General features: G+C 38.7%; 2 protein-coding genes across 2 annotated transcripts; one reads left to right on the top strand and one right to left on the bottom strand.

The window, feature by feature from the left end:
* Window positions 1-920: 920 nt before the first annotated feature.
* LOC134644442 (procathepsin L-like) lies at window positions 921-2,921 on the top strand. The gene is made up of 7 exons (XM_063497499.1): window positions 921-1,020; window positions 1,160-1,302; window positions 1,427-1,624; window positions 1,716-1,907; window positions 2,291-2,453; window positions 2,564-2,669; window positions 2,822-2,921. The coding sequence occupies exons 1-7, from the start codon at window positions 921-923 to the stop codon at window positions 2,919-2,921; spliced, it is 1,002 nt and encodes a 333-aa protein (XP_063353569.1).
* Window positions 2,922-16,203: 13,282 nt separating this feature from the next.
* Window positions 16,204-18,298, bottom strand: LOC134646359 (procathepsin L-like). Its single transcript, XM_063500231.1, has 7 exons — window positions 18,199-18,298; window positions 17,826-17,968; window positions 17,474-17,671; window positions 17,195-17,386; window positions 16,663-16,828; window positions 16,450-16,555; window positions 16,204-16,303 (listed from the first exon to the last, which is right to left on the bottom strand). Exons 1-7 carry the CDS (start codon window positions 18,296-18,298, stop codon window positions 16,204-16,206), a joined length of 1,005 nt encoding a protein of 334 aa, XP_063356301.1.
* Between the last annotated feature and the right edge of the window lie 4,206 nt (window positions 18,299-22,504).

Raw genomic sequence — 22,504 nt, 5'->3', positions numbered from 1 at the left:
TGGTGCTTGTAAGTACAACAACATAAGAAAGAATTTTCCCAGAACTTTTGAAACCCATGTTACGTAATCATGATTGCATTATTCAACTTTGTGGTTACAGTGGCTTGCAAAAGTACAGAAGGAATCAAGTTACAAAACAGGTTGGTGGTCAAAGTCAAACTAAATAACTTGACTTGACCATGTCTCTAAAGTGTGTATTTTTATTATTTTAGATTATGCATTTTAATTATTTCAAAACATTGCAGATTAAACTTGTTCCATTGGATTAATATACCAAATGAAATTGTTTGTACTCAGCTGACTTAAACTATTTTCATTTGACATAAAGTAATTCAAAATCAACAATGGAGCATCCAGTGATATCTCTAAAAGCTCTGTACAACTATGTCAAATCATACAATAAATTGCAGATTTAGTGATTATCCCACAAAAAAATTTCAAAAGAATGACTCATGATACTTAAATTAACTAGTTCTCCTGTTTTTGTTAAATAAAATGTTATTATGCGATCTTCTTCTAAATGTATAGCTCCACCTCTTTCTATATCTGACATTCTTTCTGTTTGTTTACGAGCAGCTGGAATAGCTGTAGTCAGCTATATAAGCACTCCTCCCATGTGCTTATACTTCAGTCTTCAGGACAGACGCAGACACTGAGACAGGTAAGTAGCTACAACACATAACATGCAGGCAAATGTAAATACACTTTTTAGTATTGTACGTGAGAAAGGAAAAAAACAGAGATTTATTCATTTGAAAAACATTTAGAGAGCGAGAATTTAAAAAAAAAAAGAAAGCAGGAAATAGAGTGCATACTGCAGTAATGGAAAGCGACATCCAACATCATGACAGAAAGCATTTTAAAGCTGATGTTGCACGTCACAAAGGATCTGTGTCTGTTTCACCTTGTTTTTAGTCAAGATGAAGTTGCTGTTTGTTGTTGCTGCTGTTCTGGCTGTATCCAGCTGTGCCAGCATCTCTCTGGAAGACATGGAGTTTCATGCCTGGAAACTCAAATTTGGTGAGAGAGTAGACTCTTCCTTTCCTCTTCTATTTTAGCCTTTTACCAAATGCTTTTAATCATGTTTGGCAGGAAATCTGTTACCTGATTGATTTTATTAGTTAATGATGACATTTAATTTTCCTTTTTCAATTGACAGAAAAATCCTACGATTCTCCATCAGAGGAGACTCAAAGGAAGCAGATCTGGCTCAGCAATCGTAAACTTGTCCTAAAGCACAATACTTTGGCTGACCAGGGTTTGAAGTCCTACCGCCTTGGGATGACCTACTTTGCTGATATGGTATGTGCAGAAAAAAGATGTTTTGGTTTTACCCTTCAGCATTTAAATTTTCATCAATATGGTTAGCTGTAATTCTAGATGCCATTTGTAAAACAAAAACATCATAAATGTCGTCCCTCTACAGGAAAATGAAGAGTACAAAAAGCTGGTTTCCCAGGGCTGCCTTGGCTCATTCAATGCTTCTCTACCTCACCATGGCTCTACCTTCAATCGGCTGCCTGAAGGTACAGTCTTGCCCGACACTGTTGACTGGAGGGATAAGGGATACGTCACTAAAGTCAAGAATCAGCAGCAGTGTGGCTCCTGCTGGGCTTTCAGTGCAGTAAGTGCATCTAACTTAGTGTGTGCTACTTTTGTAACGTGGAAAACTTTGCTCAGCTGTTGTCTGGTTTAAAACTGACTCATCCATGCAGACTGGTGCACTGGAGGGTCAGCACTTCAAGAAGACAAGAAGGCTGGTGTATCTGAGTGAGCAGCAGTTGGTTGATTGCAGTCACAACTTTGGCAACCATGGCTGCAATGGAGGCTGGATGAACAATGCCTTCTGGTACATCAGATACAATGGAGGAATTCAAACTGAGGCATCATACCCTTATCAAGCTATGGTAAATCAATATTTCAAAAACATGTCAGACCACATTTCTTGTTCATATAAATCACAATAGTTGAATGTACACTATCACGTATTTATCACTTGACCTTCCTATCTCTTCCTAGATATCAAGGTTGGAGCTGCAGTTTAGCTCATTTAGAAAGTTTTATTAATCACGAAAGTATATGAAGTGGTGTACAATACTGCCAAAATACATAGTAGCTCCAAGTCCTGTATAGCCCACAGTACAAGCTATTTTATTAATGTCTTAAAAATCCATCTTCTACAACATAGTACTTTGTAAATACTCTGTTTCCTATATAACTTTGATCACCACTTCATAATGTCTCACAGTAACAAAATGTAATGAATTATGAGATATATTCTCCCAATTAGGATGGACTATGCCATTACAACCCCAATTCTGTTAGTGCCAAATGCAATGGTTATGTTGATGTGAGTCCGGATGAAGAAGCCTTGAAGGAGGCAGTGGCCACCATCGGACCAATATCTATAGCCATGGATGCTTCTCATGAGTCCTTCCAACTCTACCAATCAGGTGCAGTCATTGACACCCTTTAAGAAAAGTGCCAACAAAAATGTCTTCTAAAAGAAAAAGACAGTGTTTCTTTTTTTGTACTTCTCAGTCTGACTGACATGTATTTCCAGGAGTGTATGATGAGCATAGGTGCAGCGACTATTACTTGAGCCATGCTATGTTGGCTGTGGGTTATGGTACTGAAAATGGACATGACTACTGGCTGATCAAGAACAGGTAAATACCCACATGTGATGGTAACTTTTTAATTGATGTGCTTCACTCTTTTGAAAATTGGTGATCATTGTGTCTCTACATGATATTGAATCATAGTGTGAACATTATTCATTCTTAGCTGCTAAATGTTGTTAATTTGTTTCTTTCTGTAGCTGGGGTCTTGGATGGGGAGAGATGGGATACATTAAGATGGTCAGGAACAAACGCAACCAGTGTGGGATTGCTACTGCAGCAAGCTACCCTCTGGTGTGAAGAGGTGGAAAGTCCGATGTAGTTTTTTCCTTCTGCTTTCACCAAAATGTGTTTAAAGTCCCACTGAAACTTAATAAACTTCTGAGCATTTAAAAATGTGTGTGCACATGTGTGAATCTCTCTTTTCTCTGGTTCGTAATTCAATAAATACTTTTTATTAATACGATATGTTGAAATGTGTTTTAACAGTGCTTGTAGTGTATAGCTTAATAACTATTCTGTGCTTTTGGCATTAGAAACTGTAGACCACAGCTTTCCTTGTGGATGTTGTGTATGATTCTCATATGGACAGTTCTTACAACAGCATCTTCCCCTTTGCTGTGGTATTGAAAAAGTTTGAATTTTGATTTATTCACACTTGAAACCTTATGGATTACTAAGTCCATATAAGTCCGCTATGTCGCTCTTAAATCTATTTTCACCTGTTTAGCAGGAGTGGAGCAGTTGGAAATTTGCAGACCTTGCAGAGCTTTGAGTTCAAGTTGGATGATGAGAGCAGCACATTAGTTACGCTTGACAATCCCAGGTTTGTCAAAATATGCTTAATTATGACAATATGAATTAGCACACTTAAAAGTTGAAAGTTGGTCAAATATATTGAACATAATAAAACTTAAAACCTGCACCACTGAGATATTTCTCTAAAATCTATATTGGCTTGTTAACACAACAGACACGAGAGTCAACCAGTCTTAGGCGCTATTATTATGTTAATATGTTCATATTTGTCAGTTAAATCACCTTTTATTTTCCCCTCTTTTTCCCCACATTTGACAAATGAATGTTAGATAAACAGTCACAAAGCAGAACGAGATACTCCTTTAAAACGTTTTCCAGTTTTCTCATTTCCCCAAGGTTTCCAATGTCAAGGTGTGTGCTGTGGCAGGCAGGATTAGGATCCAAACAGGACTCGTACATGGAATGAAACTTAAAGCAGCAGCTTTGATTGCTCGGAAGACTTTTCATAAAAATAATCTTTACAAAAAACAAACCAAAACCTCGAAGATGAAAACTAAACTAAAGTGGACACTAGAAAATAAGAAACACGAACTAGGAAAACAAACCAGGAACTGAGAACTAGAAATTCATCAGATACATGAAGGGAGAAGAAAAGAGAAAACAAACAGGAAAAAAACCCCACAAAAGATAGATAATACAAAAGTGTAAACTTATTAACTATAAATAAAAGTATTTAATAGTTAATAAGAACACTTGTAATTCTGTTGTGTTTGGTTTTCGTTTTGCATATAAATAAAAGAACTATTAGAGTGTTTCTTTAAACACATTAATCAAACTTTCTATTGTTTTTCTCGTGTTTCTTTTTGTTTTCCTACTAAAACAAAACAAAGAAATTATACTCTTCTTAAAACCAGTTACTCACTAGTTAAAATTCGCATCTCCTTTTCTATAAAATACATAGAATTTGTGTTAAAAAATTATTTACATAAAAATAATTTACCACATAAAAATTTCTTCCAGTAAAAAAAATAAAATAAAATAAACACCCATCATTCTGATGTGAATTAAATAACATTTGTAGCCTTAAATTTCATTTAATTATATGCTAATTGGACCCTTAGTTATTGGCCATGTGATTTTGATGTTATTTTTTCTTTCCACAGTGTTCCTACAGGAAAATCATGACTGGAATTAAAGTTAGCCATTCAGTTATTCAAGGAAAATGAGAATATACTTCTTGTGCCATCAAACAAAAATATAACCCAACAAACAACCATGAGGGGAAAAAAAAGAAATACTTTGACATATGAAATGTCTATTCAAGAATAACAAACAACTAAATCACTTTTGCTTTTAGTCATCTTTAATAATTCAGCATTCAGCTGTGATAATAGAGGCCAAGTTATGCAGGTCAGTCACTTTTGATGAAGAATGTGAATTTAACAAAGAAGTCGATAAAGTAGATGGAAACTACAGGGCTTTGAGCTGTTATACTACATTATGGCAGTTCTAGTTATCACTCGACCTTGAGGCATTACCTCTGGACTAGGACAAAAAAATTGCACAGCCCACCATGGTCAGTCAAAACAGCGTAGAGTATCCAGTTATGTTCACATACTTGTGCAATTATTCAAAGCAATAATGAAGTTGACTGGCTCGTGCAAAAAAAGGAAATTGAATAATTAGTCACATAGTTACATTATTTTCTGTTTAAAATTTGCAATACACTTTTACAACACAAAGATTGCCACATTACAATAGTAGTTTCTTCAGTAAGTCACTCTTCTCTACTACTATGTCAGGAAAGCTATCATTATCCAAAACCACGAGTAACATAGAATGTGCCATAATATGTTGCATAGTCTTTTTCCGCTACTTCTACCTGAACAATCTTGCTTCATTCAACAGATAGAGAAATGTTTTGATATCAATTAATGATGTTATTCCCTAACAAACACAAAAACTTCATCCTTCAAGCTTGAGTCCTGTAAAAGAGGCCTGGGAGCTTGAAAGTCCTGCAAAGGATCTTAGCTGTTCCCAGGATTGCGCTCTCTGGACAGATCTCATATGTCATTCCTGAAATCTGCTGGAGCCACTTGCTCAGTTTGAGGGTCACTGCCCTGAGTGTCCACGTATCACTGGGACCATTGTTCAATTTGTCTTCCATATCTTCTCTAGCTCTTTTCTCAGCATTGTTGTTGCTATCACTTGGTATTGCTACATCTACCACTACATCTTTCTTCCTCTGCTATTCAACCATGACTATGTCTGATTGGTCAGTTATCACCATCTTGTCTGTATCTGGAAGTCTCACAGGATCTTAGCCTGGTCATTCTCAACCACCTGTGGGGACATATCCCACTTTGTCCTTGGGGCTTTCAGGCCATACTTGGCACAGAGTATGTTCCTGAGTATACACAGAGTGTTCCTGTATACTAAGCCAGCATTCCATGCATGGCCTGCCAGCATCTTGTACCCTGCTGTTATGTGCTGATTTGTCTCAGGAGCATCTCTAAACAGCCTGCACCTGGGGTCTTGCATGGTGTGCTAGACCCTTTATCGACCTTGTGCTTAGTGCTTGTTCCTGTGCTTCCATGATTAGTGCATCTGTGCTGTAATTCAGTCCAGCTTTGTCTAGTCATTGGTTGGATTTTTCATTATCACCCTGTAACAAACCCACAGCAGACCCGGGTGCATGTTCATGCTTTCAAGCATCTTTTTATTACAACTCAAGGTTGCTGTTCACGACACACACATAGAGCTGCAGCTCTCCCGTTGCCAGCTCACCATTACCACACAACCAACAACAACAAACACAGGACCGATTACAATATTTAAGTCGGCGGGGCATAATTGCAGATGCCGTGCAGGTGCGTCCGCCTTCTCTGCACGGCACCGCAAGCCATGCCCCGCCACACACCCACTTCTTCTATCTGCTGGTGCTACATGCCATACATGGGCCTGTCCTTCCACCGTGTTTCCTCTTCTTGCTTTTCTTTTTTCTTGGGTTTCTGCTGTTTCTGAGGTTTTTACTGAGCACATGATCAACTGTGGCCATCTTTGTGATGTACTCATGGATGTTATATTGTATTATATCATTGTTTAATCCTGGATGGTGGTCCTGAAAGGCACTAGTCTTCTTCCTCCTTCCCTTCACTTACTGTACCATAGAGTCTCAGTCTCAGGATGCTAAGGAGGTTTCTTGTCTTGATGTCAGTACTTCCATCTCCTTCTTTGGTCCCAGCACTGATGACTCGGGGGATGTACATATTGATTGTTGTTCTTTGTCTTTAACTGACTCCTCTGCACTTGCCTTATACTCTTCAGGTATTTACCTGACTCATCAAGGAGAGTGATGAGTCTGCATACAGATGTGGGTTTGAACAGCTGGCCCTATGGGCCAGTCAGAACAACCTAGATCTGAATATGCTCAAAACTGTAGAGATGACAGTGGACTTCAGGAGGAGCCCCTCTCTACTATCCCCCTTCACCTTATTCAATGGCACTGTGTTTGCTGTGGAAACCTTTTGGTTTCTGGAATCCACAATCTGCCAGGATCTGAAATAGGAACCAATATACACACCATCATCAAAAAGGCCCAGCAGAGGATCTACTTGTGTGCATCCACTCAAGAAGTTGAGCCACACAAACAGCGTGTGTGGCTCAATTTCCTATTGAAAAAGAACTAATCAAAAGATGTCTGAGAGATAAGCATTGAGAAAGAAAGTGGTTCTGCGGAGACTCCTTATATACAAGGACCAGAGTTCTGTGCTCTGTTCTGTGCCCCTGTTTCCAGACATATGTCAAAGAATTCTATTTTCAAAGAAAACATAATTTTATAGCCAGTTACTTTACATGCAATAGGCTCTACTATATGTTCTTTCAAGTGGGATAAAAAGTTCTCTCACTGTACAAATTTGCCGCTCACACAGTACTGTATAATGGCAAATCTGAAGACTGTAAAAAGCAGTCCAACTGGGGACTAACAACATTGCAAAAATGATAGAAATTAGCTTTGAAAGCCTCAAAGTGTGCAAAGTGTCCACTTGCAGTCGGTACTGATACTGACAATATCAAATCATGTCTCAACTCATATTCAAGTGTTTCTCCATTCAGTGCTTCCCCAAATCAGCAACTCTACTTGACCTCAACTCCAGTAAACAACTGCTAGATGTGTAAAAAGCCAAGCATTCAGTGAAATCTCTAAAAGCTCTGTGTAACACGATCATATCCTACAAATTAAACTGCAGATTCATTCATTGTCCTCAGAAATATTTCACCTCTAAACAAATGACCCATCATACTTAAATTCACTGTTTTTGCTCACATTGCATAAAATGTTTCATTAAAAGTGGTGTCCTTCGAATCTCTGCCTAATATAGAGCTCCACCTTTTTCCATTACTAACATTTTCTCTTTGTTAATAAACTACTGATAGTCACCGGACCGGAGTGAAGCAATCATACCACAGTCAGCTATATAAGAACTCCTCTCTGACATAGACATATATCACAGATAGGTATCATGTGTTATACCCAAGTCTTTGTGACAGACACAGATACTGAGACAGGTAAGTAGCTACAGACAACTCAACACAGAGACAGGTGTAAATGCAACAAACTCAAAGAAACTGGGACAGAGAGCAGCTACTGTGGTTGTGAGAAAGTGACATCCAAAGACAGAAGCATTTTAAAGCGGATGTGAAAAATATCATAATCGATCTCCTGCAAGTCAAAAAAGATCTTTTCATTTTGTGTTCAGTCAAGATGAAATTGATGCTTGTTGTATCTGCTGTTCTGGCTTTATCCAGCCGTGCCAGCATCTCTCTGGAAGATGTGGAGTTACATGCCTGGAAACTCAAATTTGGTTAGACGGTAGACTCTTTCTTTCCTCTATTATCTTCACATTTTCTCAAATGTTAAGGATTATGCTTTGTGGAAAATCTCTTACCTGAAATGTCTTTATTCATATTTATTAATATTTTTATTTAACAAATGTTCATGGATCATTTTAATCTGTTCTTCTTTTGATGATTTCCTTTTCAACTAGCAGAAAAATCCTATGGGTCTCCATCAGAGGAGGCTCAAAGGACGCAGATCTCGCTCAACAGCCGCAAATTTGTGTTGATTCACAATGCTTTGGCAGACCAGGGTTTGAAGTCCTTCCGCCTTGGTATGACCTACTATGCTGACATGGTATGTGCAGAAAAAGATCATTCAGGTTTTACTCTTCACCATTTCAATTGTCATCAGTATGTTTATTAGAAATTGCTGAAACGACATTGTCAAAAACAACAACAAAAACTTAAAACATTTATTTTATTCCACTTCAGGAAAATCAAGAGTACAAAAATCTGATTTCCCATGGGTGCTTTGGCTCCTTCAATGATTCTCTACCTCGCCGTGGCTCTACCTTCAATCGGCTGCCTAAAGGTACAGTCCTGCCCAAAACTGTTGACTGGAGGGATAAGGGGTACGTTACTAAAGTTAAGGATCAGCAGCAGTGTGGCTCCTGCTGGACCTTCAGCGCAGTAAGTACATATAACTTAACTGGCTGTTAAAAAGAAGAGAGGAAGAGTCTATTGTCTCACCAAACTTGAGCTTCCAGGCGTGAAACTCCATGTCTTCCAGAGAGATGCTGGCACGGCTGGATACAGCCAGAACAGCAGCAACAACAAGCAGCAACTTCATCTTGACTGAACACAAAAAGAAAAGATCTTTTTTGACTTGCAGGAAACTAAACAGCTTGTTTTTGATGTTTTTAACATCAGCTTTAAAATGCTTTCTGTCATAATGTTGAATTTCACTTTCCCATTGCCACAGTATACAGTTCATGTCCTCTTTTTTTTTTAGTTATTTCATTCATCTTTTCCCCTAAATCTTTTGCTGCTTGTTCTTTTTACAGGTACAATACTGAAAAGTGTCTATATGTTTATACAGTTGTCTATATGTTATCTGTGTTGTAGCTACTTACCTGTCTCAGTGTCTGCATCTGTCCTGAAGACTGAAATATAACCACATCGGAGGAGTTCTTATGTAGTTCACTACAGCTATGTCAGCTGCTCGTAACAAACAGAAAGAATGTCAAAAATGTTTCTGGAGGTGGAGCTATGCATTAAGAAGAGGATCACATGACACCACTGTTTTAAAACATTTTATTCATTAAAAACTAGTAAATTTAAGTGTCATTGAATCATTCTTTCGAGCTTAAAACTGTTTTGGCAAAATCACTACATTTACACTTTGTGGTATGATTTCACAAAGATGTACAGAGCCTTTAGAGATTTCACTGAATGCTTGGCTTTTCCAACCTCACAATTGTTCACTGGAGTTGAGGTCAGGCAGAGGAACATGATGACAGTCAGGAGTCCTTGGTCTTCATTGTTCTCCAGTAACTTTCTTGAGTTCTGATGTGTTTGGCAACATTGTCCTTTTTGAGCATCAGTTGATCCATGAGTTGAAGTTGGATGATGAGATCCCAGCTTTGTCAAGCTATGTTTGATTATGACAATATGAATTAGCATGCTTAAAAGTTAAAAGTTGGTCAAATATATTGAACATAATACAATTTGAAATCTGCACCACTCAGACATTTCTCTAAAGTCCATATTGGATTGTTAACACAAGAGACATGAGACTCAACCAGTCTTAGGCTCCATTACTATGTTACTATGTTCACATTTGTCAGTCAAATCACCTTTTATTTTCCCCCTTCTTTTTCTGTCTACTCACATTTGACAAATGATAAACACTGACAAACCAAGAGGAGACACTGCTTTCTATCCAAGGTTTTCAAGCTGAAGCCATAGAAGCTGCCAGTGTTTCACACAGAGTCCACATTTCAGAGTTTTTGACCTACAAAACTGTCCAATTTTGGATTATTTCCTGTCAAATTAAACTAGTTTAGGTCAGTTTAGATTAATACAAACAATGAATCCAGGTATATTAATCCAGTGAAATATGTAATATGCAGTCTATAGGAATCATTAAAAAACTCACTTTGGAGACATTGTCGAGTTGAGTTATTTATTTTTATTTAATTTCAGCCACCAGCTTATTTTGTAACTTGATGCCTATTGTACTGTTGCAGGCCACTGTAACCACACAGAGACTTGCATAATGCAACCACCATTATGCAACAAAATGGGTTTGAAAGGTTGTGGGAAGATTCTCTCTCATGTTGTTTTACTTACAAGCACCATTCTGATTGAATACTTGCTTTTTTGAGTAAAAGACACTTTTCACACCTTGTTTCAGCTTGATGTATTGCTCTTGCAATGACTTGTTCACTTTTGGTCTGTTTAATTGTGCTTTATACACAACTGATCCTTTACAACAAATGTGCATAATTATGATGTCTCTATTCAGTGTTAAATCCAGAATCAAATACAAAATTGTGTTCCTCACATACATGATCTTGAATAATCAGATCACATCTTATTTCAAAGACCTCACAGCAGTGGCAACTAGTGATATAAAAAAAAGGTTGCTGTTTTTGTTTTTACTTCTTAAACCTTCTTTTCAAGTTAAACTTGAAACAGCAGACACGGAAAGTAAAAGAAGCCATTTCTCACCAGATATCCAGTTAGCCACCTATGCTTGTCATAAAGCATCCTGGAGAACATCGGTGTATATGCTCTCCCATGATCCATTGCTTGCTGCTGAATATTTAAATCTGGTCGGTCTGGTCCAAGCTCTTGCGAGCCTTCCAGCCCCTCTTCTGTGGAACCAGCTCCCAGTGTGGATTTGGGAGACACACCCTCTATACTTTTAAGATTAGTCTTAAAACGTTTGTTTTTGAGAAAGCTTATAGTGAGGGCTGGATCAGAGGACTCTGAACCCAGATCTATTAATAACTCACCCAGAATATCTACAAGACCATTAGACTTAAGTTTTTGATAACACTGAAGGAAGACTAACAGAAAAAAGCTTTTATGTCACATGTTAAATATTTCTAACTGTGCAGTAATCAGTGTTGGGGAGTAACGGAATACATGTACCGCCGTTACGTATTTAGAATACAAAATATGAGTAACTGTATTCCGTTACAGTTACCGTTTAAAAAGGTGGTATTCAGAATACAGTTACTTTGTTGAAATAAATGGATTACACGGCGGTACTTTCCTGTTTCATATTGTCGCGGGTCAGGACTGTTTGGGTTTGTTTGACAGCTACGCTCTGTTGTTCCAGGCGGAAGCGTTACGGTTGCCATGGTTACAGGGTGACGCGCTCTCTCTCTCTCTCTCTGCGTGTTTCCTGGGTGAGAGAGCGCTTTTTTGTTGTTGTTGTTGTGCTAAGCTAAAAGGCAGAATGCTACAGGCATGGCCCTAAAGAATGTAGCCTCATGGGCAGTGTAGTCCGTGCTGCAGCGAGAATGGACTACCATACACGTTATGTGTCTGTGAGCGAGGGAGGAAGAAAAAGGAAAAGTCCGAGCTGGAAACATGTAAATATAATAATAACCACTGCAGCCAAGAAGAGTGGCTGACGAGCCCATTTGTAAGTAAGCTATTAAGTCTCAACTGTACGCTGTGTTCGTGTTTTCCTCCGTAAAAAATAAGTTCCGTTGGAGCAGCCTTTCAACGCCTCTCTCTGTCTCTGGCAAGCAAAGTTGACCCAGACAACAAAGACTGCGGTCAAGTGAGCCGCAGTCAACAAAGTAAAGCTATTTTTCGGCTACGAGCCCGACACGGAACCCACCGTATTAGCCAGAGGTCCCTTTACTACGGTTCGGAGCCGCGGACCTTCAGTAACAGTAATAAATCACAGCAATAGTACATTCACGTAGTTGTAAACAGCACGATAATATATTAAGTAATCCAAAGCATTCAGAATACGTTACTCTCATTGAGTAACGTAACGGAATACGTTACAGAATACATTTTGGGGCATGTATTCAGTATTCTGTAATGGAATACATTTTAAAAGTAACCTTCCCAACACTGGCAGTAATGTAGTAATGAAGGTATCATAGATGTTTATTAAATGTGGTATACAGACAGTTCATTATTGACTCCACTAATGACCACTAGAAAATGTTGTAGAGACATATGGATAAAGAAAGAGAGGGAACAGAGACTCCTTATTCATAGGGTCCACAGTTGTGTGCTGTGCCCCTGTTTCCCAGACATATGAGTAAAGAATGTTTTCACAGTGAACACATATTTATAACCAGTTACTACGTATGTAATGGGCTCCTCCTCAACTATATGGTCTTTGAAGTGGGATTAAAAAAAAGTTCTCTCTGTATAAAACTGGCGCTTACACAGTGCAAACATTTAAAGTTTGCAAAAACTGCGTAAGTGCAAAATATCCACTTGCAGTCAGGATTGACACTCACACTCCAAAAAGTGCACTTGAGACCAAGGAAGACCAAGCAATGCTAACTGTCATCAGTGTTTCTCCACCTGACCTCAACTCTAGTGAACAACTCTGGGCAGCGTAAAAAGCCAAGCATTTAGTGAAATCTCTTAAAGCTCTGCACAAAATGATCAAATCCTACAAAAAACGGCAAATTGATTCATTGTCCTCAAAATTACTTCTGACACTCCTTAAATTAACTGTTTTTGCAGAAGTTAAATAAACTATTTTCTTAAAACAGTGGACTCACGTAAAAATATAAAGCTCCACCTTTTTCCCATTCTGTCATCCTTTCACTTTGTTTGTTTGAGCTGCTGATCGTCACCAAACTGGAATGAAGCAATTATAACTGTAGTCAGCTGTATAAGAACTGTGTCTCTCTGACACACACCTGCATCACTCACAGCCACTGAGACAGGTAAGTAGTTGAAACACAGATAACTTTACACAGACAGGTGTAAATACAACAAACTTAAAGAAACTTGGATATAAAGCGCCTACTGTGGTAATGGGAAAGAGACATCCAACATCATGACATGAAGCATTTTAAAGCTGACATGAAAAACATCTTTGCTTCGTTTTCTTGTAAGTCAGAAAAGATCTTCTAATTTTTCTGTTTGTGTTCAGTCAAGATGAAGTTGGTGCTTGTTGTTGCTGCTGTTCTGGCTGTATCCAGCAGTGCCAGCATCTCTCTGGACGATCTGGACTTTCATACCTGGAAACTGAGGTTTGGTGAGAGAGTGGACTTTTTCTCTCTTCTTTTATCTTAGCTTTTTGTCAGAATGTGTTGATATTGTTTTGTGGAAAATTTCGTACCTGAATTTTTTAAAAATCCATATTTAATATGATTTTTATTTAACAAATGTTAGTTGGTCATTTTCCTTTCTTTGTATTTCATTATTTATTTTTTTCAATTGGCAGAAAAATCCTATGCCTCTCAGAGAGGAGGCCATGTAGTGGTCTGTTGTGCAATCCACTATTATGCAGACAGAGATATTGAGCACCCATGGGATGCATTTTAATATTGTTCTCTGCTGGTTTTGTTTTTCACAGAGAATTAAGCCAACTGACTCATTAATCCCTGGCTTCACCTTAGGAGCTCTGTTTTAATGGAGACCTGTTTTTGTTTCACTTTTTTGTTGTTTTACTTTTTTATTCCTTTTTGGAATAAAAGTTAGCACAAGACAGTCATGTGAGACAATTTTTGATTTTTTTAGATGGCAGACTCTTACTCTGACAGTTTTTCCTATCAGGTCAGCATTTAAATAAATTCAAATTTTAATTGATTTGAAATTAAAAAATATTAACTGACAGTCAACAAAAATAAAGTCAATTATTAGTAGTTCTTGTCACATAGATCGGTGGACTGTATTTATTTCAGTGGCGGCTCATCAATAGAGCACTAATGTCCTGGCCCTGTGAAAATATTGCGAGGAAAAAAATCCATCAATTAATTACAAAAGTACAACATTACAAATAAGTAAAGTTTGCTCATACCGCGGTTCCATGTGTCTGTCAGAATCCATTTTGTGCTAAAACGTCATTGAATTATGCATGAAATTGTTGCAAATAATATTATCCTTCTGTGTATGGATGCTGGCCAAATCAGAGTGCATGGACAGACCAAAGGTTTTTCAGTGACTAGTGGCAAAGGTTCAATCTGAGCTGATTGGACAATACAACATCACGCATCGTCACAGCACAGGCACTTTGTCTAGCTGAACAACTTCAAGTACTGCAGAAACAGTAAAGTTAAATTCAGTTGTGTATTTACAGCAACATCCATTTTTAAGACAGTTGATCGAAGGAAAGAAAAGAATCAAAGCATTTGGATTTGACTGCCTGGAATTAAATATCCTGCAGCAATCCACAGATTGTGGGAGAGTACGTACACGGACCTTCTCCAGCACACTATATTACAAGTGGAGTAAGCTAAGTGGATGTGGGTGAGAAATGCCTTCTTTTGCTTTCAATGTCTTCTGTTTCAACATCCGTGGTACGAACATGGTACCAAAACGTACTACACTTTTAAATAGTATTTTTATTTTTCAAAGCCTACAATGACGGTACTGCAAGTACGCTGTATATTTTAATTATGCTACTTTTGTTTGTATTTGACAAGGTTTGTGCTCTTGCCACATATGTCAAAAACTGCATCTCAGCAGTTTGTGGAGCTGAAATAGCTCCACACATGGCTCTGCTTATAATCACCCATTATTGTCAACTAAGTGAGCGAGCACACGTGAGCTGTGATGCATTTATACAGGAAGTTTTGCGTATCACTATGACAGGTGGGAAAAGAAGTAGTTCCTACCAATCATTTACACAATCCCAGTAATACAGTTACTTTTCCACTGTTTTTGAGTTCATGATAAATTACTAATTTATCACAAATGACTAAAATATCAATATTTTAATATGAGAATTGATTCTAGAACATAAATATCTTGTATCAGAGGAATCAATATTTCAGTATTGATCCACACACCGCTACTGAATGGCCCAGTCCATCAAACCGTCATTGCACCACTGTTTCCATGGTTGCTAACCAGTCAACTAACTGCTTCTTACTTAGAGCCACCAGCTCTCTAATCTTCCTGAAGTTCTGACCCTCTAGTGTGCAAGTCTGCAATAAGGATGAGTCATTTTAAGCCAGACAGGAGTTGAGTAAAGTTTCTTACGTTACAATATGAACAAGTAGTATCACAGTATCCACTCTGCTCCATTTTCTTTGAACTTTTAGGGAAGAGGAAGCACATGGGAACATAGTAGGATAAATTAGACTTACGAGACTGGGAAGCAAAATCAAACACACTGAACACGGGATGAAAGACTGTCAAAATAAAACAGGAAGTACACGACACAGAAATGGGGAAAAGCAGACAGGGGGACAAAAGATGAAACACAAGGAGAGGAAAAAGGGAAAAAGGTAAGGAAGATGAAGCACAGCGACACTACTAAGGCACACAGAGCACTAGGGACGCAACAGACTCTCACAAGTGACACAGAGGTGAGACAAAGACACAAGAGAAACATCACAGACACACAAGAAAACTTAAAAACATAGAAAGAACTAAACTTGATGCTAAACTTTAAAAACTTGAACTTAAACCATCATAATACAAAGAGTCACAAAACACAATAACCTCAAAATGCTGGGTCAAATGATGCATCACCCTCATAATTGGGGAACACAAAAATCTGCAGCTTCATTCCACAGGTGCTAAACATGTATGTCCAGATGATGGATTGATGAACAGAACACAGTTTCAAAATTTATGTATTTATTTTAACTTGTATTTGTCTTATTTATGAATTTATTCCATTAAACACGTGTGCAGGAAAAGAGAGCTTCTTGACACCACAAATAAAATTATGTTTAGTTACATAACACGGTTAAAAACTTTAAACTAAATTTCTGTCAAATCAGAAGGAAAAAATGAGGGTGGGTTTCTTCCAACCTCTTCAGACCAGAGGGTATGTTGCATCAGAAGCAATCCCACACTGGTTGGATTTGTTCCTGCTCATCTTAATGTATCCCTTGTCTCCCCATCTGAGACCCCAGCTACAGAAAGAAACAAATCGCATAGTTTAACAACATTTAGCTGCTAAAAACATATAGTGTTCACACTACCAGTATCAGCACTCAATCAATGTTAGAGGTAGTGAAGTGCATGAATTAAAATACGAGCGTAACATGTGAGTAAATACCTGTTCTTGATCAGCCAGTAGTCATGTCCATTTTCTGTACCATAACCCACAGCCAGCACATCGTGGTTCAACACTGTCTTGCTGCAGTCGGGCTCATCATACACTCCTGCAAATACATGTCAATTAGACTGAACAAAAGAACAAATGAAGCATTTCACATTTCTTTTCCAAAATGTTTCTCTGCACTTTACAAATATGTTTCAATGTCTCCACCTGATTGGTAGAATCTGAATGAATTATGAGAAGCATCAATGCCAACAGATATCGGTCCGATAGTGGCCACAGCCTCCTTCAGGGCATCTTCATTACTGGGTTTCACTTCAACATAGCCAGTGCATTTGGCACCAATACCATCAGGCTTGTAACGGCATTGTTGACCCTAATACAGAGAACATATGCTATTATATGTTTTTACTGTTGTGACACATTTATATTAGAAAACAGAGGGCTTTCCAAAAGCTGTTAAAAATAGATTTTGAAAGAAGTTAATAAAGTAGCTCATGCTGTGAGTTTTACAGGGCTTGGAGCTACCATATGTTTTGGCAGTACTGTACAGCCTCTCATGCATGGCCATTATTAACACCACTGTCTGAATGAGCTGATTTGCATTTATAATTCTGATATTTACAAGATGATGATAATCAGGTGATAAAGACCAGACTGCATATATTCAAGGTTCGTGATTTACATCAAAGAAGAATCAGGCATGTGTGTGTGTGTGTTTGATATATTGCTATCTATTTACCTTAGCCTCATAAGGGTAGGATGTCTCAGTGTCAATTCCTCCATTGGCTTGGATGTACTGAAAGGCCCGCTTCACTGATCCTCCATTGCAGCCATTGTTACCAAAGCTGTGAGAGCAGTCCATTAACTGCTGCTCACTCAGAGACACAAGCTTTCCTGTCTTCCTGAAGTGCTGACCCTCCAGTACACCAGTCTGCAATAAGGATGATTCAGCTTCAAACCAGACAACAGTTTTTGTTCCCCAAAGTTTCTTGAAGAACACAAAATTTTATGTACTCACTGTACTGAAGGCCCAGCAGGAGCCACATATCTTCTGATCCTTGACTTCAGTGACATATCCCTTATCCCTCCAGTCAACAGTGTCGGGCAGATCAGTACCTTCAGGCAGGCGAAAGAAGGTAGAGCCACGCTGAGGCAGAGAAACATTAAAGGAGCCAAGGTAGCTTTGGGGAATCAGCTGTTTGTACTCTTCATGTTCCTGGTAAAGAGGGAAGAAATTCATGGGGGTTTTATCGAACAAAGTTGTTGTTTGGTTTTTTGTATCCTCACACGCTAATTGCATCTAAAAAGACAGATAACAAATGAATTGGTGAAGGGTAAAATCTAAATGATCTGTTTTTTTGTACACATACCATGTCAGCAAAGTGGGTCATCCCAAGGTGGTAGGATTTCAAACCCTGGTCTGCCAAGATGTTGTGTACTAGCACATGTTTGCGGTTGTTGAGCCAGATCTGCTTCCGGTGAGCCTCCTCTGACTCAGAGTAATATGACTTTTCTGCAAGTTGGAAAAGGAAATTATGAAAAACAGAACAAAGAAAAATCAAATTTTTTTTTTATTTGCTAATATATTTCCTTTGATTTGAATCTTATAAACTTTTACATAACTAAACATGAGGATGAGGCAAGTTTGAGGCTTGGACAGTGTCTTAAAGAACACAAAACATGACCAGAAGCTTCTGAAAAAACACAAAAACAAAAGAGGAGAGAAAGAGTCTGCTGTCTCACCAAATTTCAGTTTCCAGGCACGAAACTCCAGATCTTCAAGAGAGATGCTGGCACAGCTGGCTACAGCCAGAACAGCAGAAACAACAAGCAGCAACTTCATCTTGACTGAATACAAAGAAACAGATCCTTTGTGACTCATAGGAAACCACATCCGTTTTAAAATGCTTTCTGACACTTTGGATGGATGTTGAATGTCACTTTCATAGTACAACAGTATCATCTATCTCTCCAATTCTTTTTCAAATTAATAATTCTTTCTTTGTCTTTGTTTTTCTTTGTTTCTTTCATCAGTACATTACTGAAAAGTGTATTTACATACTCGCCTATGTGTCTAATTACTTGCTGTAGCTACTTACCTGTCTTAGTGTCCGTGGTTGATATAGGTCTGTGTCAGAGAGAACGTCTTATATAGCAGACTACTAGTATGACTGCAGTATTCCAGTCAGGTCAGGACAGGAGTAAAGTAGAGAAAGCGAAAGAATGTTAAGTACTGAAATAGAAAAAGGTGGAGGTGTCAGGGTCCCTCAGTCCTCCTTGGCTTCTGCCCTATGATTGGGTCTTCTGTCTGTCTTTTCCCATTTTCTCCTCTGTCTGTGTTTCGTTTGTGTGTCTCTGTGTTTGGAAACTAAATCCAGGATATCACTTACAAAACAAAACCCATCTCACTCACTCTGTTGGATAACCCCACCAAAGCTATCAGTTTCTATCATTTGAAGCCCCCATCACCCTGTTGGTCCGTGGTCATGCTTGGTTACAACCCCACAATCCGCACATCAACTGAGAAAAAAAAAACTGAGTCTGGATGGAGGCTGTCTTGCCATAAGAACTGTTTAAAATCCACTCTTCCTTCAGATTATACACCCACTGAGCCAAACCCACCTGAGTTTTCAGATGGGTTTGGTTCAGGGTTACAAACTGTTTATCATGATTTGGCTGAAGTTTTCAGAAGGGATCTCACTCTGTCTCTTCCTCCACATCTGTCTGTCACTTGATGAGGATTAGGTAGGGGGGTAAGTGGAAGACGGCCTTCATTACCCATCACAGACACTTCAAATACCTGGTAATGCCCTTTGGACTAACTAACACACCCACTGTTTTTCAGGCCCTAGTTAATGACGTTGTCTGGCATTTCATAAATCGTTTCATGTTTGTCTACCTGGATGACATCTTATTTTTCTCACGATCTCTCTCAGAACATAAAATCACTTAAGGTTAGTCCTGCAGCAGCTGCCCAAGAAGCTGTTTCTAAAAGGCAAATTTCATGTTGACAATGTATCTTTGCTGGGCTACAGGAAAGATACATTGCTGGGATACCAAAGGGGCATCTCAAACCAGGCCCAGCAAAGGTGCAAGCAGTCATGGACTGGCCAGTGCCTGAGAACTGGAAATGTTGCAACGTTTCCTTGGTTTTGCTAACTTTTACCATTGATTCATCTGGGACTTCAGTAAAGTTGCCATGCCTCTAACCCAACTTGATAAGTCACAGTACCAGTGGGCCCCAGCAGTCCTCAGTCCTCCTTCGACTTCCTCAAACAACACCTCACTTCTGCATCCATCCTTTCTCAACCAAACCTCTCACAACAGTGGATGTGGATGCATTAGATTCTGGAGTGGGAGCCGTCTTGTCTCAACATAAAGAAGGTCAAATGCATCCCTGTGCCTTTTTCTCTTGTTGTCTATTCCCTGCAGAGCAAAATTATTACGTTAGATCTGGAGCTGAAATTCTTGCATACCTCAAAATGGCGAAAAGACTCGACACTTGACACGCCAAGTGAGCTTTGTTTTCTACCCTCTTTAATTTTGCCACAACGTACAGGCCAAGCTCTTTAAACAAGTTAGTCCACTGTGTAAACCTGAATTCTGTGTTGCAGCTGAACTCTACGATGTGTAGAGACCAGTTTTCATTTTTTTAAACTAGTATCTATTTGCTGATTTGGTAATCTTTTTTTTTTTTTAAATGTAGTATTGTAGTCTCAAATGGTTTATTGTTTTTTATTAAATTAATATGTTAAAATACAGATTACACATCTTGACTTGATGGTGGAAACTGGATTGGCAGTCTGTCCAACAAAAAAAACACGTAAATGCAAATTTATGATTGAAACAAAAATGTCATCCATGACAGCTCTACAGGAAAAGTGGGGACCCCTCAGCTTTATTCTTTTGGGAACACAAAAGTCTGCAGAAAACTATAAATGTATCCCACACACGCTTAACATTTCTCTGTTGATACTGGATGATACTGGATTGCTCAACAGACCATTGTTTCTAATGCTAAAAACCACTTCATGGGTAATAAGCTACACACTACCAACACAACATAACATAACAATTAAAAAATTTTCATCTTACTATAAAGCATTCTATTTATTTATTTAACATGCATTTGACATCTTTATGACGTTATTCCATTAAGCACCAATGCAGGAAAAGAGTGCTTCTGTCACGGTTTGCCGGGGCAAGCCGTATGGAATTATTAATGGACCCAAGATGCAGCACAACTGAGGTGAGGGAGCTTTATTTGTGGAGCGTGCACATACAACAAATGCGAGGGTGGCGAGAACAGAACAGAAAACCTAAACTGGGAAAACTAAGCAAAAACAAACCTGAAAACAGAGAAGCAGGGAGACACAGGAAAAAATGCAGAATGACTCAGAGAGTGAACACAGAAGGACGGACGGCGATAACGCAGACGAACCAGCAACTACCAGAGGCAGACACGAGGTACAAATACACAGAAGGATAACGAGGGAATGAGACACAAAAGGAGGGCACAGCTGGGAGTAATCAGATATGATGAGACAGGGGAAAAGTAAACTGCACACACTGAGATCAGACACGGACCTTCAAAGTAAAACAGGAAACACACACACACACACACTCAAGGACACAGACTCAGAGACGCGGGCTAACACAGAGACCTTACTACACAAAAGGGGACACAGGCAAGGATGACACCAAACAGAGGGAACACACTAAACCCAGGGAAACCAAAACACAGTCATAATACATAAAACTATCAAAAGTAAAAGTACAAAAACCAAAAACACTGGGTCACCGACCCAGGACCATGACAGCTTCTTGACACCATAAATCAAATGATGTTTGGTTACATAACTTGGTTAAAAACATTCATATACATTTTGGTCAAAGCAGAAGGAAGAAATGATGATGAGTTTCTTCTGACCAAAGATGTTGGAATTGCTTTGGAATTAGCAATTCCAGACTGGTTGGTTGTTCCTGCTCATCTTAATGTTTCCTTTCTCTCCCCATTCAAGACCCCAACTACAGACTTGGTTTGATAAATGAGACACTCTGGAAAATATGTTCTTACTCCAGGACGTATCTCAAAAACTAAGAAACTTTTACACCACACAAATTATATTATATTTCATCTGTGTTCACAAGTTTCTGGATTTCTTTTTTGTAAGACTGAGACTGAACTTTATTTTTGCATTTCTGGAAAAGTTCACATTCTCTGTGTCTTAGTGTCAGTTAGCACTATTCCTCCAGTCAATAGTGTTGGTTAGATCAGTACCTTCAGGCAGGCAAAGAAAGGTGGAGCCACAGCGAGGCAGAGAAGCACTGAAGGAGACACGCAGCCCTGGGAAACCAGCTGTTTGCACTCTTCATGTTCCTGGTAAACAGGGAAAAATTATGGGGATTTCATCCAAAAGTTTTCTGTTTGTTTTTTTGCATCGTTGGTAGGACTTCAAACCCTGGTCTGCCAAGATGTTGTGCACTAGCTTGCGGTTGTTGAGCCAGACCTGTTTCCGGTGAACCTCCTCTGACTTAGATCAGAGTTATATGACTTTTCTACCAATTGGAAAAGGAAATTATGAGAAAAAACAGAAAAAAGAAATTAATCATTATTTTTTTAATCCGCTAACATGTTTCCTTTAATTTGAGTCTTATAAACGTTTACACAAGTAAACACATGGGTGAGCATTTCTTTGTTTGAGTTTGAGGCTTGGACAGCATCTTTAAGAACATAAAACATGATCAGAAGCTTCTGACAAAAAGCGAAAATAAAAGAGAAGAAAAAGAGTCTGCTGTCTCACCAAACTTGAGTTTCCAAGCGTGAAGCTCCAGATCTTTCAGAGAGATGCTGGCACAGCAGGTTACAGCAGAACAGCAGAAAATTGACTGAAAAGAAGCAGAAAAGGACAGAGGCATGACCAGCTTCTCTGCACTTTCATGGCAGGATTTGACAATATTCAAAAGAGGTAGTCACCGAATGTTTGGCTTTTCCACCTCCAACAGGAGGCTAGATGGTCAGGTGCAGAAAAGTTCATGACAGTCAGTC

Source organism: Pelmatolapia mariae, linkage group LG16_19 (assembly GCF_036321145.2).
Source record: "Pelmatolapia mariae isolate MD_Pm_ZW linkage group LG16_19, Pm_UMD_F_2, whole genome shotgun sequence".
NCBI lineage: Eukaryota > Metazoa > Chordata > Actinopteri > Cichliformes > Cichlidae > Pelmatolapia > Pelmatolapia mariae.
This window is presented reverse-complemented; position numbering and strand designations above follow the sequence as displayed.

Excerpts from the sequence above, each read along its gene's own strand:
- LOC134646359 (XM_063500231.1), bottom strand. The coding sequence starts at position 18,298 with ATGAAGTTGCTGCTTGTTGTTTCTGCTGTTCTGGCTGTAGCCAGCTGT. Across the intron at positions 17,387-17,473 it reads CCTGCTGGGCCTTCAGTACA|ACTGGTGTACTGGAGGGTCA; the intron begins GTGAGTACATAA and ends TCCTTATTGCAG. Across the intron at positions 16,829-17,194 it reads CCTACCCTTATGAGGCTAAG|GGTCAACAATGCCGTTACAA; the intron begins GTAAATAGATAG and ends TCTCTGTATTAG.
- LOC134644442 (XM_063497499.1), top strand. The coding sequence starts at position 921 with ATGAAGTTGCTGTTTGTTGTTGCTGCTGTTCTGGCTGTATCCAGCTGT. Across the intron at positions 1,303-1,426 it reads TGACCTACTTTGCTGATATG|GAAAATGAAGAGTACAAAAA; the intron begins GTATGTGCAGAA and ends GTCCCTCTACAG. Across the intron at positions 1,625-1,715 it reads CCTGCTGGGCTTTCAGTGCA|ACTGGTGCACTGGAGGGTCA; the intron begins GTAAGTGCATCT and ends TCATCCATGCAG.